The sequence below is a fragment of the Dasypus novemcinctus genome, chromosome 2, assembly GCF_030445035.2.
Source record: "Dasypus novemcinctus isolate mDasNov1 chromosome 2, mDasNov1.1.hap2, whole genome shotgun sequence".
Lineage (NCBI taxonomy): Eukaryota > Metazoa > Chordata > Mammalia > Cingulata > Dasypodidae > Dasypus > Dasypus novemcinctus.
Window position 1 is genome coordinate 57,231,603 of NC_080674.1, and position 12,355 is coordinate 57,243,957.

Here is a 12,355-nt window from a genome sequence, read left to right on the forward strand (position 1 = left end):
AAATGTATTTATTTGAAACAGGTGACATATGTCAGAAACACATCTTCTGAACAAGAGGAAGTAGTAGAAGCATTAAGAGAAGAGATAAGAATGATGAGTCACCTGAATCACCCAAACATCATTAGGATGTTGGGAGCCACATGTGAGAAGAGCAATTATAATCTCTTCATCGAGTGGATGGCAGGTATGTTCATACTTTATTTAGCTTATAAATAATAGGTACATGGAGTTACCTTTCTGTTATTAAATTTAGAAGAAACAGTTTAACAAAGATTTGTTTTTATTAAAAATTTGGGTTTCTTAAAAATAGTCCCTAACATATTAGTATGAATTATAAATACTTTTTCTTTCATTTAAATATAAATACAATATTCTTTACCTTCTAGATTTTTCTGCTGTTTCTTTTAAAGTGATTACATAGCATTGTGGGTTTTTTTAATGAGTAATTATTTTTAAAAAAACAAAAACAAACCTGATAGTTATTGTCGATTATTTATCCAGGCCATCATTAATTGGGCATATTGAGATTTTTTTTTAATGTGGCAATATAAAAATTTAAGTGCTGATTACAATATAACCTGAAAAACATTAAAAATAACTAGTGCTGAAGTATAAAGTTGACCTTGTCATCTTCTCAAACACCAAATTTTATTTTGTATTATACAATATATACAGTAAATTCAATGACTTGTGATGTGATGCATGGTTGAAGTGCTTGGTTTAATGTCTTACTTAAATTTTTTGTTTTTGATTAGTACATTAATATGTGCAAACCAGTTCTTCAGCATGTTATCTGGTGTCATTGTTCATAAGGATATACAGAGTTGATAGGCTATTGCAAACACTGTTTTTAAATGAGGCTCATGGGCCTTATTGTGACTTGCCCAGGGTCAGAGCTTTATAATAAATAGTGGATGTGGAGCCTGACTCTGCATCTTCCATCCCTTCTCCCCTTCTCTTTACTGTCTGCTAAATGACTCTTAGCACTCGTATTAGTCAGCCAAAGGGGTGCTGATGCAAAATACCAGAAATTGGTTGAGTTTTGTAAAGAGTATTTATTTGGGGTAAGAGCTTATAGATACTGGGCCATAAAGCATACGTTACTTCCCTCACCAAAGTTAATTTGGAGCAAGATGGCTGCCGATATCTGCGAGGGTTCAGGTTTCCTGGGTTCCTACATTCCTGGGACTTGCTTTACTCTGGCTTCAAGATTCCTTCCTTCCTGGGGCTGCCTTCTCTTTCCTCTGCGTGCTGACTTCCCAGGGCTCCAATTTAAGTCTCAGCATCAAAATCCAAAATCAAAACTCCAACATTAAAAGCCTTCAGTTCTGTTCTTCGCCATGCCTTTTATCTGTGAGTCCTCATGCCCTAATCTTAACTCAGTCATGCCCAGGTACATATCAGATTACAAGCATAATCTAGTATTCTAGTATTTCATTTTGAAATTCATCAGTTATATCAAACTGCTACAGCACTGTTTATATAAGTCATTAAGGAAGACATTTTATGTATTTTGGCTGAAAAGACATTGTACATTTCAGAAATTGCTCCATCTAAAATTGCTAACTTTTAAAGCTTTCTGAAATCTTGGCTGTCCAGAAAACTAGTTCCATTTGTCCTGTGAAAATGTCTCCTATTTAATAGATTTTTAAGATGATACAGGATTGTGTTCATTTTTAAATGTTTCACTTTTGAAGTAAGGTATGAATTTAGCATTTTAAATGTAAATGTAAATCTCTCATACAGTGTAAGCTTAAGTAACCAAAATGTGATAAACAGTTTTAATTATGACTTAGGTTTATGGTAATTATTGCTATTTTATATTTGTTTTACAGGGGGATCTGTGGCTCATTTGCTGAGTAAATATGGAGCCTTCAAGGAATCAGTAGTTATTAACTATACTGAACAGTTACTTCGTGGCCTTTCGTATCTCCATGAAAATCAGATCATTCACAGAGATGTCAAAGGTAGGAATTTTAATTACCATCAAGTGACTACAAAAGAACAATATAATTTTTAAACTTGGACTTTTGTTGATAGTTTCTAACTTGAGATCAACTGGGGGATTGTTTCTCCTGAATAAATCAAATTATTATAAAATTAGAACTGAAGGGACCCTTAGCAGTTAAATAATCCGCCTTTCTCATCTTCTGGAAAAGGATATTGACTGCAGATCGGCTATGACTTTTCTATAGTCTTACTGCTAGTTAATGGCAGAACCAAGTGTACAAATCAGATCTCCTGATTCCCCATCTCTTTCTCATGTGTTGCCTACCCAAAAGTTCCTGTTGCCAGTTTTATTTGGAAAAATTAAGATACCATAAACTTTTCTCTAAAGAAAAATCTTTTGAAATTTTTTGCAATTTAATTTTTAAGAGCACCTTTGTGGAGGTTTATTTTGATGTGTTTTTTGTTGTTGTTGTTGTTGTTGTTTTTGGTACTGGACCAAACCTGCAACCTCTGGTATGGGAAGCCAACGTTCAACCACTGAGCTACATCGGCTCCCCTAAGTTGGTTTTTTTGTTTATTTGCTTGTTGTTTGTTTTTGCTTCTTGAGGAGGCACTGAGAACTGAACCCAGGACCTCCAATGTGGGAAGAAGTAGAAAGCACCTTTGAATTTCTGGCATGAATCTTTTCAGTTAGTATCTGATTTAATGTATTTAAGTACTTTTATAAAATTAATTTTTATTACCTATACTTATGAAATCATAGTATATAGTTTGAATTAGTTTAGGTTGGGATGTTTCAACAGAACTTCGTCTTGAAAGGTAAACTACCCTCAAATTTGGACTTTGGGGAAAGATTTTGTTGAGAATTATTATATTGACATTTTCAACACTTTCAAGTTTCACTAAGTCTCTACCTTATCTCCTTATGTCTTAATACTTTTTTTTTAGAATTTCTCTCTAGGGCTTTAGATTTCTTTATTTAACACTGTAGAGACCTGTGTGCTTGAAGCAATAATGAAGTGAAATGAGATGGAGAATATATGTCTTTGAACCTCTAATATGTAATCCACTTCTTTGTTTTGTGTTGTCTCATTTCATTAGTAGTTTATTGGTTTTTTTTTTTAATATGTGCATACTTTTGTTTTTAACATACAAGGTCATCTGCTGTTTTTGTTGACAGGTGCCAATTTGCTAATTGACAGCACAGGTCAGAGACTGAGAATTGCAGATTTTGGAGCTGCAGCCAGGTTGGCATCAAAAGGAACTGGTGCAGGAGAGTTTCAGGGACAGTTATTGGGGACAATTGCATTTATGGCACCGGAGGTAAGAAGCAGCTTTGAGTTTGGGAGAAAATATTTTGATTCTGTGTGATAGCATTATACCAAATTATTTTTGTAGTAGTATGCATTATGTGCTTACCAGTTAGAAACCCATGATCCTAAAAATAAGTTCTTAATAATATCCCAGATTTCAGCCCCTAAATACCACCCTTTCTATGTTTGTCTTGACAAAATTCAGGAAGGTGGATTTTAGTAGATTTGCTTAAAATCTGTTTCTAAACAAAGAATTGTTGAGTAATTTACAGTAGTCATATTGTACTAAACTCAAAGTGCATGTAATAAAACTTTTTAAAAATTCAATGGCTGTCTTTATTTCAAAGAGAGAGAACCGCACAGAAGTGGGTCTTACCCATAGTTGACTAAGTTTAATTTAGTGTAGCTCTTCTGAACCTGGCCTCTTCTGTTGTGTTCTTAGCTCTTCACATAATACATAGTGTGGTTATGTTGTATTGCCCCAGAGTTTACTATGACCACAGGGGCTGCTTTGAAATTCTGTGATGTGATTTTTCCTTAGAACCTCACAATTCTCCAAAAATATTTTTGTGCCAGGTAGGAGGTTAAACTTAATGAAATAAGTGAGACATCACATAATCCACATAATTGCAAATCCATAGCTACTACAAAAGGGAATTACCTTTTTTTAATGGGACTTATTTCCAGATTAACTTTCTTCTTTGTTTTAGGTACTAAGAGGTCAGCAGTATGGTAGGAGCTGTGATGTATGGAGTGTTGGTTGTGCTATCATAGAAATGGCTTGTGCTAAACCACCCTGGAATGCCGAAAAACACTCGAATCATCTTGCTTTGATATTTAAGGTGATTATGAGATAAAAATTACTTCTTTCTACTAAAATTGAAAGAAGGAAAGTTTTCATGGGTTCCTTTTAATTATCGATCTAACATGAAGATGTTTCTTCCTTGAAATAAATATATATGTATATATCTCCCAAGAGTGTATATGGTGTGGTGAGCATTGGCAGCATTTACTTTAATGGAAATAGCACTTTTGTATATAAATTTTCGTAATTTAAGCTTCAGATTCTTTTTTAAAGATTTATTTATTTATTTCTCTCCCCTCCGCCCCCCACCCCAGTTGTCTGTTCTCTGTGTCTATTTGCTGCGTCATCTTTGTCTGCCTCTGTTGTCAGCGGCACGGGAATCTGTGTTTCTTTTTGTTGCGTCATCTTGCTGCATCAGCTCTCCGTGTGTGCGGCGCCATTCCTGGGCAGGCTGCACTTTCTTTCGCTCTGGGTAGCTCTCCTTACGTGGTGCACTCCTTGCACGTAGGGCTCTCCTACGCGGGGGACACCCCTGCATAGCATGGCACTCCTTGCGCGCGTCAGCACTGTGCATGGGCCAACTGTACACGGGTCAGGGAGGCCCAGGGTTTGAACCGTGGACCTCCCATGTGGTAGACAGACGCCCTAACCACTGGGCCAAGTCCACCACCCAGATTTTTTTATTTGACTTGTTTGTCTTCAGTCTTATGTAATTTACCAAATTAAAACTTTAAGTGGGGGAGCATATGTGGCTCAAGTGAAAAGCCCTCCACCTACCATGTGGAAGGACTTAAGTTCGATCCCTGGGACCTCCTGGTGAAAAAGAAGAGAAAGCCTGCCTGTGCAGCAAGCCAGTGCCCATGTGGTAAGCCAGGTGCTCACACAGTTAGCTAAATACCCACGTGGCAAGCCAAGTGTCCATATGGGTGCCCGCACAGCGAGCTGCGTGCCCGCATGGTGAGCCGGTGCCCACGTGAGTGCCCATGCAGTGAGCCAGTGCCTGCACAGCGAGCCAATGCCCACATGGTGAGCTGAGTACCTGCGCAGCAAGTCTAGTGCCCACACAGTGAGCCAGTGCCGGCACAAGTGAGTCACGCAACAAGATGATGACACAACAAAAGAGAGACGAAGGGAAGAGTCAAGGTGAAGGGCAGCAGAGACCAGGAACTGAGGTGGCTTAATTGACAGGGAACCTCTCTCCACATCAGAGGTCCCCAGGATTGAATCCCAGTGAATCCTAGAGGAGAAAGACGAGAAGATTAAAAAAAAAAAAAATCTTCATGGGAGCAGATGTAGCTCAAGTGTTTGAGTGCCTACTTCCCATGTACCAGGTCCCAGGTTCCATCCCTGGTACCTCCTAAAAACAAAACAAACAACACAAGAGAAAACCAACTCTTTGGGGAACCGATGTAGCTCAGTGGTTGAGCACCTGCTTCCCATGTACAAGGTCCTGGATTCAATCACTGGTACCTCCTAAAAAGAAAAACTTAAATACCTGAAGGCCTTCATTTATTGTACACAATACACAGATTTTTAAATGAAATTTACTGTTTCCTATATGTAGAAACTCACACCCAAATTAGTTGCCAGATTCCTTCTCTGACCTTATTGACATCACTCAAGTCCATTCTCTCCATTTCTACCACAGTTGAGATTTTTAGCTGGTTTCAAATCCTGACCCATCCCCTTGATGGCCATGTGACTGTGGGAAAATTACTTCATGTATTTTACCCTCCATTTTTTCATTTGAAAATGTGTCTAATAATAGCACCTACTTCATAGGATTGTTGTGAGGATTAAGCAGAATTGCCCCTGGATCTGAATAAAGCACTTGGCACACAGTCATCTCCAGTGCAAGGCAGCCAGTCTTAGCGCTGTAGGTGGGCCTTTGGTACGTCTCACCTGCTGTGACCTCTCCCCCACCCCCCCTCCTCCCCAGACTTATATACCTTCCTTAATCGCCTCTCTCATCTCTTTTATATTATCACTTTTGTATTTTCACTCTTTTCCTCTTCTCTGCCATGCTTCCCCTCCCTTATTTTTAGGGGGTTCAAAGTTTGATTCTCACAAGACCCATGCCTACTGCTCCCTTGTCTAGGCTTCCTTCCTGGAGTCCCCGTCAGTGCCTTCCCCAGACTCCCATTGCTTCAGGATGGGCCAGTGTCTGGCATCTTCTTTTCTGGTCTCATGGTTATCTATGTTCTTATCATACCTCCTTTTTCAAACTCTGTTTCTCTGAGGTCGCTTCTGACCAGACTCATTTTTGTTCCTTCTGCTGAGTCTTGCACAGAGGTTGCTCAATAAATAACCATGGCCAAGATCATTTTGAAAGTTTGCAGTTATTTTCAGAGTTTGGGTGAAATCTGAAAACAAATGGAATTAAGTTTCAAATTGGCACAGTCAGTAATTTTACAGATTTCATTGCACTTTTGGTTCATAGGTAGAGTCTAGAGAGAATTGTACTGCAGCATTTTCAGTTTCCTTCACTTCCAGTAAATACTTGAGTTTCTTTGGAAGCACCATAAATAGAAAAGCAGCTTTCTCAAACACTTTAATACCCCATTTGTAGTAAATTGCTGTGGCACCTATTTTTCAAGAGTGATTTAGCAATATCGGTCAAAAAATTAAATGCATGTGTCTTTGACCCAGCTGTACCCATTGTTAGGAATTTACTCTAGATTTATCTGTAGAAGTTTCCGAAGTTCAGGGATATCCATTGCACCATTATTTGATATACCAAAAACCTGAACTAACAGAGTGTCCAGCAATGAATCATTAAATTATCCATATGCTGTAAAACTATACAGAAATTTGAGAGTAATGTAAATCTATTGGTATTGATTTAGAAGGTGTTCTAAGATATAGTAAGAAGTAAAAATAGTAGGTTATATAAAGTGATGCCTTTTGTAAACATTTTGTAAAGAAAATATAAGTCAAATATGTGTTGATATTTTTTTCTTTCCCATGGAAGGAAACACAAGAAATTTTATCAGTGATTACATTTGGGGAGAGGGAAAGGAAGGGGTTTCATTTTTAGTTTTGTATTTTTATTTTTCCTTTTTGTGGGTGTGTAAGATGTATATTGCCAAATAAGTATATCTTGGATAGGATTATGGGCCTTTTAATTTTTTTCTTTATATTCCCTTTGCATTTTTGTAAATTCATTCTTTTTAATCACTTAATTTCAGATTTTACAAGTACTCTTAGAATAATCCGGGTAACTAAGGTTTTGGGGTTTTTGTACAAGAAGAACTCTATTACATGCTCCATTTTTCTGCAAATAACTCTATTGGTTGGATTAACAAACACTGTCACAGAAATGATGTGTGGTTTTTTTTAAAGCCATAAATCACTGAATTTATATTTACAAAAAGCCATTAATAAATTTGTATTTCTCCTTTATTAGAAGGGCTTAAATAGATGTTTAAACATTAAGGCAGTGATGATTCTAAAACATGATGACAGAATAAGTTAAGACTTTGTTTTGAAACCCATATTCATAGGCAACTGTGAGTAAATCAAACTGCTGCATCTACTAAATTGAGCTTATCTGATGTTTGGAATATGAATTATTAGCAACACCACCATTTTACATTAACGAATTATCAATCTCCTTGCCTTTTCCTTAAAAATAAATAAATAAGGAAAAATGGAGACTAGCGTTTTTTAGGTGATTTTAACCTGTAATCTTTTGCATTTTTTAAATCTAAGCATTCGTGTGTGTGAGTGGTTACTGGAGTGCTAAGAGGGGGTGAACTTCCTTGTGATTAGGAATGAATATGTGGGTTTAAATTATTTAGCTTCATTTCTTTTTTTTTTTTTGTAACAAATCCATCCAGAGTGTATTATACAATCAGTAGTATTTGGTATAATCACATAATTGTGCATTCAACACTCCAATCATTATGTTTAGTTTCGTCTTAACCTCTTTATCAAAAAGTCAGTTCTTTCTAGTGTATTTGATATAAGAATTAGGATTTATCCAACACTGAAAGAAAAAAACTCAATGCAGTTATGTTTTTGGTATACTAAATAGACTGACCAAGTTTAATCTTTCTTACTCTGAATAGCCCTCTGTGCTGGAAAAAAAGAAAATGTACAGTGAAGCAAGGAGGGAGGAAAATAGAATTCATGTAGTAAATACTTTTCCTACCTGATCATTTTGATGCACTTAGCCTTGTTCATTTTAGACAATACAGAAAACCGTAGATGCCTCTGAGGAGGATATATTTGCTCAAATTCTAAAATCCTAAAATTCGAAGGGTTCTTAGAGGAAACCTCCCACCTAGTATGTGTTTTTTTTCCCATAGACTCCCTGATGGCAGAAAGTCCACCCACTTCTACTTCAGTAAGTCTGTATAGAGAATATGGAATATATGCACATGTACTTCTAAATATCAAAAGTTCCAATGTGGAAAGTTTCAAACTATTTTGTTGTTGTTTTTTTCCTGCAGATTGCTAGTGCAACTACTGCTCCATCGATCCCTTCACATCTATCTCCTGGTTTACGAGATGTGGCTCTTCGTTGCTTAGAACTTCAACCTCAGGACAGACCTCCATCGCGAGAGCTACTGAAGCATCCAGTCTTCCGTACTACATGGTAGCCAATTTACAAATAAACTATAATGGCGACAGGATGCTCAACAAGAGAAAAAAACTTTTGTGGGGAACCACGTTGATAATCTGCTGGCCTTCATGCCACTAAGCAGCTAAGAAGGAGGCCTGTGGGGAACCCTTACCTAAGTATGTGATTGACAAATCATGATCTGTACCTAAGCTCAGTATGCAAAAGTCCACAACTTGTGCAGAAACTGTAAACTGTGCCTTTCAAAGAACTGGCCCTAGGTGAACAGGAAAGCAATGAAGTTTGCATGACAAAATAACAGAAGCATAATTTTATTATTATTTTTTGGAGCACTTTTTCAGCAATATTAGCAGCTGAGGGGCTCAGGATCTATTTTGATGTTTCAGTTACTCTTCCATTTCATATTGTGATCACAAGCAGGGGGTTCTGCAATTCCGTTCAGTTTTTTGTCACTGGCTATAAAAATCAATATCTGCCTCTTTTAGGTCAGAGTATGCTATGAATAGCAGTAAATACATATATATTTTTAAGTTGATAACTTCTTTATGATCCACATTGACCTTTATGTTTTTTTAATATCCAGGCAATTGTGGTTCATTGTGCATTTTACTGTTGGCCCATTCATTTCGTTTTTGGAGATTATGGTTCTGTATTTTCATTTTACCTTCATTTTTGTTTAATATTCAGGGAAAGGTGATCTTTTCAAACAAGAAAAAAAAAATAGAACTAGGTGTGAAGTAGATTTCAATAAGTATCTTGCTATTGCAAGAGTTTTTAAAACACAGGTTTAATTTTGTTTGTTTTTTAAATTGGAATATAATAAAATACTACCTTCATTGAGTCAGTTACTGCTCTTATTGTGCAGGTTAAATATACAGTAAGTGAAAATCAGCTGTTCTCTGTGATACAACTCCTAACCAAGATCAAGATTACTATGAAATTTATTTGAACTTTTTTAATGTATCCATTTCTTTTGTCAAATATTAGGAAACTTCACACCATTTAAGTCTTACTCTGTTTGTAACAATCCATTGTTCACCATCACCACTGATAACATTTAACTGCTATTTTCCTTCTGCCGTGCATCATCTCTTTACAGTAGGTCTGGCCTACTGGATAGAAAAGGAAAATTAACTTCCTCAACTACCAATGAGTAATGGTGTTTTTAAACAAATAATTTGCTTTGAACTTGGAAAATGTGTTCAGGAAGAAAAGTGAAATTGGCTTTCGTTTACCATTTCCTTGGATTTTGCACAATTACCTAATGGTTTTAGTCTAGAGTTGAATTCAAATGCATGGAATCCTGAAGGAAAATGGCAGCTCTGTTATCCTTTTGTGTGTGTCTGTGAGTCTTTTAAATCAAGTACTGATTAAGTATTTAATATACAACTTTTTGAAATGTTAAGTTTTAACTCTTCAGAAGCCTGTTGAATTGTTGCAGAGTAAAATAAAATTGGTTATTCTCAAAGACTCAGGATAAACTAAATAAGCTATATAGAGTACAGTTTAAATGTACAACACAAATTGGAATTAAAATAAGTTACAAGATAAGTTTACAGGGATATATTGCTTGTAATTTTTAAAAGGCAGTTTTTCTTTTTATGTGAATGTGTTTCTCCGTGAAATTTTACATTCCTTTGTTTTGAAAGATTGGCAATATTTGAAGAGTTAAAAGAAAACTAGTACCGAAATGTGAAGTTTGGTAGTTCTAAATGTGTTGAACTTGACTGTCTTTTTATTTTCTTTATTTTTTGACTACTTAGAATTTTCACAGTTCTACTAAGATTGTTTCCAAGTCTGTCATGTGCAAGCTTTAAAGGATGCACTCTTGCCATTTTGTGTACTGGAAGATCATTTGTCAGATTAATACAGTATCTGGCAGAAATGTAAACTGTATAAACTGAGGAACCTCAGCTAATCAGTATTACTTTGTAGATCACCATGCCCACCACATTTCAAACTCAAACTGCCTCTAGATATCAAAATCCATTGTGTTTGAGTTTGTTTGCAGTTCCCTCAGCTTGCTGGTAATTGTGGTATTTTTTGTTTTTTTTTTTTGTTTTTTTTTATTTTCAATGCAAATGTGATGTAATATTCTTATTTTCTTTGGATCAAAGCTGGACTGAAAATTGTATTGTGTAATTATTTTTGTGTTCTTAATGTTATTTGGTACTCAAGTTGTAAATAATGTCTACTGCTGTTTATTCCAGTTTCTACTACCTCAGGTGTCCTATAGATTTTTCTTCTACCAAAGTTCACTTTCACAATGAAATTATATTTGCTGTGTGACTATGATTCCTAAGACTTCCAGGGCTTAAGGGCTAACTTCTATTAGCACCTTACTATGTAAGCAAATGTTAAAAAAAAAATCTCTGGGTTAAGAAAATTTGGCTTAAATGTATCCTTTGTTATTTTAAGTATATCAAAATATTTTTAATTAAAATTTTTACCCCATTGAACCAATTTTATAGTATTTGTACCTATTTGGGTGTTTTGTCTTTATAGTAAATAAAAGTTTTTGAACAAAGGTTACTTGTTAACTTTTTTTAAATGTTGAAATAATTTTCAAACTCACAAAACAGTTGCGAGAACATTACAAAGCACTCCCATATGGGAGCGGAAGTGGCTCAAGCCATTGTGCACCTCCTTCCCACATGGGAGGTCCTGGGTTCAGTTCCCGGTGCCTGCTAAAAAGAAGACGCACGCAATGAACAGACACAGAGCACAGACAGCAAGCGCAAAAACAACAGGGTGGGGGAAGGATAAATAAATCTAAAAAAACAGCTCTCATACAGCTTTCATCCAAAGACCCCCATTCAGGTTTCACCAACTGCCAGTACGCTTCTCTGTAGCAGGAGAGTACAAACCAAGAGGACTAGCACAGAGGCGAGGCTGTGCCCTTCTCAGGCCTCATGCCAGGGGGCACATGAGGTCGTTTTGTGCTGTCGGCGAGGACATTAACCATAATCATTTGAGTAGGCTTCTCCACTATTAAACTACTCTTTTCCCCTTTATAAATATTTCATGGGGGCAATACCCTGGTCCTCATCCAACATTAGCTCTTTGCTGTTAGCTTTCCTGCCTGAATTATTGTTCTGATGGTCGCCAAATGGTGCTTTCTTAGTTCTTGGGTTCTTTCTATATTAATTGGCATTTTACTGTAAGGAAGTGGTTTCTATTCATTTATTCGTTTCTATCGAAATGGAGGTATGAAGTCCTGTTTTATTCATTGAGATAATAAGCTGTTACTGTTACTACTGCTTTGCTCAAATTGTCCCAGATTTGACCAGTGGAATCCTCTTCAAACTGGCTTCTCTTATCCTTTGACAAGTTGCCACTATTCTTTGAGCACTTTCTTGCTTTCAGACCCATCTTCTTTCCCTGCATTAGCCCTGGAATCAGCCATTTTTCCATTTTTTAAAAAAGATTTGTTTATTTATCCACACCCTCCTCCAGATGGTTCTCTTGACTGTTTGCTCATTGTTTCATCACTTTCTGGAGTCACTGGGAACTGAACCTGAGCGTCTAGCTTGTTGTGGTGTGGTGTGGCATCTAGCTTGCTGTGGTGGATGCGAGCATCTGCATGTCTTTAGGAGGCACTGGGGCCTGAACCTGGGACCTCCTTGTGGTAGGCAGGCACCCAACTGGTTGAGCCACATCTGCTTCCCAGAACTGTACTTTAAAACCCAAGATATGGGTGCC

The 12,355-nt window shown here is 36.7% G+C and overlaps 1 protein-coding gene across 7 annotated transcripts in view; it reads left to right on the plus strand.

Annotated features, from left to right (window-relative positions):
- MAP3K1 (mitogen-activated protein kinase kinase kinase 1) overlaps positions 1 to 11,180 on the plus strand; it is an 84,589-nt gene extending 73,409 nt beyond the window's left edge. For 4 of the 7 annotated variants that reach the window (XM_071208127.1, XM_058309116.2, XM_071208132.1 and 1 more), the window contains exons 16-20: positions 22 to 184; positions 1,836 to 1,967; positions 3,131 to 3,273; positions 3,974 to 4,105; positions 8,523 to 11,180. In XM_071208127.1, the coding sequence (XP_071064228.1) occupies positions 22 to 184; positions 1,836 to 1,967; positions 3,131 to 3,273; positions 3,974 to 4,105; positions 8,523 to 8,672 (720 nt within the window). In that variant the 3' untranslated portion in view covers positions 8,673 to 11,180. Of the gene's footprint in view, positions 1 to 21; positions 185 to 1,835; positions 1,968 to 3,130; positions 3,274 to 3,973; positions 4,106 to 8,378; positions 8,417 to 8,522 lie in introns of all 7 variants that reach the window. The other 3 variants (XM_071208134.1, XM_071208126.1, XM_071208135.1) reach the window with 1 other exon arrangement.
- Positions 11,181 to 12,355: the final 1,175 nt, after the last annotated feature.